The 3638-nt window shown below is 43.6% G+C and overlaps 1 protein-coding gene across 1 annotated transcript; it reads right to left on the bottom strand.

Moving 5' to 3' along the window:
* Positions 1 to 706: 706 nt before the first annotated feature.
* Positions 707 to 2741, bottom strand: LOC129743084 (uncharacterized). Its single transcript, XM_055735035.1, has 3 exons — positions 2408 to 2741; positions 888 to 2192; positions 707 to 744 (listed from the first exon to the last, which is right to left on the bottom strand). The coding sequence occupies exons 1-3, from the start codon at positions 2739 to 2741 to the stop codon at positions 707 to 709; spliced, it is 1677 nt and encodes a 558-aa protein (XP_055591010.1).
* Between the last annotated feature and the right edge of the window lie 897 nt (positions 2742 to 3638).

The following is a 3638-nucleotide window of genomic DNA, read 5'->3' as shown; positions in this document are numbered from 1 at the left end:
GATAAGATGTAAATGTGATCACTGAATCGTCGTGAACTTTCAATTTGGTTCATAGATGATGGGTATCGCTGTAAATAGCGATTATGCTTAACTGGTGCGTCTTGTACAGTTCTCCCCTAATAAAGGTCCAAGGTGACTACCTTGCGGTACTCCAGACGGCATGTCAAATTTCCTCGAGCGTGAATTTTTTATTTTTGTGTACGCCTGACGGTTAGCAAGGTACGACGCAGTCCATTCAAGCGACCAGGATGGAAAGCCAAGTCTATCCATCTTTGCAATCAGTATTTTGTGCGGGACCCGGTCAAAAGCCTTCGCAAAGTCGATGTAAACCGAATCTACTTGACATCCTTTTTCCAAATTGTTGTTCAGCGAGCTCACGTAGCACATTAAGTTGGTGACAGTTGACCTTTTTTTAACGAAACCATGTTGCGAGTCAGCGATGAAGGGTTTGATGGCAGCATACATACGTTCATGCATCAAAACTTCGAAGATTTTGGAAATTGCACAGAGTATCGAAATCGGTCTGTAGTTTTCTACACAATGTGCGTTTCCTGATTTGTAAATCGGAGTGATAGCCGCAATACGCCAGGCGTTAGGAAATGTCCTTTCTCTGAGTGAGCGATTAAACAGGTGACAAATCGGTGCAGCTAGGGATGCAGCGCAATTTTTTAGTACTGATGGAGGTATATCGTCTGGTCCAGTACCTTTAGATGGGTCGACTGTCGATAATCTTTCGAAAACTTCCTGTTCAGTGAGAGATGGCATAGGTAAGTTGACGTCGTGAGATTGTATAGAGGCTAGATAGTTGCTATCTGTTTCATAGTCGGCGGAACTAAAAACGCTTTGAAAAAAGTCAGCAAACATATTCGTAGATTCCGTCAAGTTACTTGCAGCTACGCCATTAAAACTGATGTCCACAGGAATAGTTGCATGTCTTCTCTTGCTTTTAAAGTGTTTCCAAAACGACGAAGGATCGCGTTTCAGGTTCTGTTGAAGGCGGCTGATGTGTTGACGATAAAGATTGTCGTTCAGTTCTTTAAAATCTCGTTCCAAAGACCTCAAACGGCGTCTTTGATCTTCGGTACGATTCTTAGTATAACACTTGCGGGCCTTACGAAGCTGGTTCCGTAATCGTCTGAGATCAGAGTTCCACCATGCGTGTTTAAATGACTGGGGTCTCGGAGAGCTCTTCAAAGGAACGTATTGTTTCAAAACGGAGTGGAGTTTTCTGTAGAATGCATCGACTGCAACATTGACGTTGTCGTTAGCACCGATGAATTCCCAGTTTGTGGAGTCAAACGCAGCAGCAATCAGGTCGAAGTTACATTTACTGTAGTCTAAGACGAAGTCAAATCTTCCTGTGCAATCGGTCGGCGAAGAATTGGAGTGAACTTCCACACATAATACGTACGGCTTGTGATGACGGTCGGTAGGAATAATCGAGACCGGAGATTCGAACATGATCACATTACCAGGATCATTGCAGAAAGCAAGGTCCAACAGGCGCATATTGTTGTTTGGTATGGAGCATATTTGATGCAAGCCAGCGGAAAAAAGCATTTCAGTTAGAGAAATTTCGGCTTCAGTGGAGGCGTTTGTCGGCAGGTAGCTATTTAAGTCATGATCAAAGATCCATTGCAGTTGTGGGAGATTGTAATCGCCAACAACGATGACAGAGTCCAGTGCGGTGGCCAGATTCATTATTCGTTGTACTGCGGCGAAATGTGTTTCGTAGTTGCGAAGGCAGCTGTTAGGCCGAAGATATATGCAACATAGGTACAAATATCCCGGATCGGTTCTGATTCTGACAATAGTTTGCTCAAGGTGTTCACAACCTTCTAAAGTTATTGGGATTGCATTCAACTCCTTTTTAACAGCAATCAGGACACCTCCACCTCTTTGAGCCGTGCTCGTCTCAGCACTACGATCGCAGCGATATATACTATAGTTCGAAGAAAGTTCGCAGTTTTGAAATTTGTCGTTCAACCAAGTTTCTGAGATTAAAATGCAATCATGGTCACTAGCAGACAGCGCGTTGTAGAAAGCGGTTGTTTTGGTGCGCATACCACCTGCATTCTGGTAGTAAAGGGAAATGCTACGGAGTTCAGTTCTTATCGGTTGAGTATTGAAATTTGAAGTAACGGGTTCAAGGATCAGTCGTTCCACAGGATCTGGGTTGACCGCTTCTGTTACTGATTTGGGGTAATATAAGGGGTTGTTTGTGTAGTATTGTTCGGAAGAAGCGATTGCGGTTTGGGGGCCCAAAAAACCTCGTTGGATCCGTTACCAGTAAATTCCCTGAAACGAATTCCAACAGGCCAAGTCTCAGTGGCCAGAGCTTTACTTCGCAAGTCTGTTTTCATGTCAACTTTGAATGACACAAATGAAAGAGAGTTAATATCTCTACCCCTTGGTACGAGCTTTCTTATTTTGATTTCGTTGTCACCAAGATTGCTGCGAATCATATCGAGAACCCTCTCATCAGAAACACTTGGGTGGACTCCAGCAAGGTACAGCGAGAAAGTTGAAACTGATTCAGCGCTCTGCGATGCGATGGAAGCGATATTGGCATGATCAGAGTTGGTCCCTTGAGCACAGATGCGTGAAGGGGGTGGGCGACGGGGTGTGGAATGAATATTTTCTTCGAAACGGCGACGTTTCGTACCAGGAACGGGAACAAGCAGTTTATTGGAGCTAGGAGTACCTTTCGGTGTCGGGAAATCTTTAAAACCGGAACGCATTTCGCTGCGTATAAGCTGAAGGATACTGTCCTGAATTTCATTTTTTAACGATGTCTTGAAAGAGTCGACAAATTCATCCGCAGCCGAAGAAACTGATACCATGGCATTTTTAAAGCGAGCCGTTGATAGCAGTTTTTTACAGCACGTGCAAATCCAGATAAGATGCAGATTTTTTGTTTTTCCCTCAATCAAATTTGGCGATAATTCGGAACATTTCATGCAAACTTTTGTAGAGCAGAACCCTTCGCATTGGATGAAATCCCCTTCGAAGATGTCTGCACATTTTTCACATTTATGAGCCATTATTAAATGTTATTCCAGATATTGAAAAGGCTACTGTGCTCAGCAACAGATAGCGCTAGTGTCGCTTGAGAGAAAAAGTAATTTGGGCTTGTGTGTCTGTTGTGCGCAGAGGGAGGCAACGTTACACGTTTTGTCTATGTATCGTGTGACCAACATCTTTCAAACAAGTGGTCGTGAATCTCGTTTTTAAGCTTTTTTTCCTCAGATTTAAGCTTTTTTTACCTTGAGAAGATAGGAGACGAAAGCTTAAATCTGAGGAAAAAAGCTTAAATCTGTCAAAACGAGGGGAAACAAAGGGGAAATCTGAGAGATGTGCTCCATACGGTTTGAATAGCGTTGCCGCCGTCTGGTTGTGCGCTTGTTCTTTGATGTTGTTTTTGGTTTACCTTGTATTGTCGCAGATGAAAACAAAGCAGGGGCCAATCACGATAAAGCTGAGAATAGTGGCGATGTCGGCGTTTGGTCTGGTGGTGTGGGTTGGAGCAGCTAGTGAGTTTTGTTTTGGGTGGTCGGAATCGCAATCAAAACACAAGCAGCAACAGTCAACTTTATTCGGTATACGGTCGGGTTTTTGCAAACGGAAACAGTGTTTTA

This window comes from Uranotaenia lowii, chromosome 2, assembly GCF_029784155.1.
Source record: "Uranotaenia lowii strain MFRU-FL chromosome 2, ASM2978415v1, whole genome shotgun sequence".
Lineage (NCBI taxonomy): Eukaryota > Metazoa > Arthropoda > Insecta > Diptera > Culicidae > Uranotaenia > Uranotaenia lowii.
The sequence above is the reverse complement of the archived record's forward strand: the minus strand, read 5'-3'. Positions and strand labels throughout refer to the sequence as shown.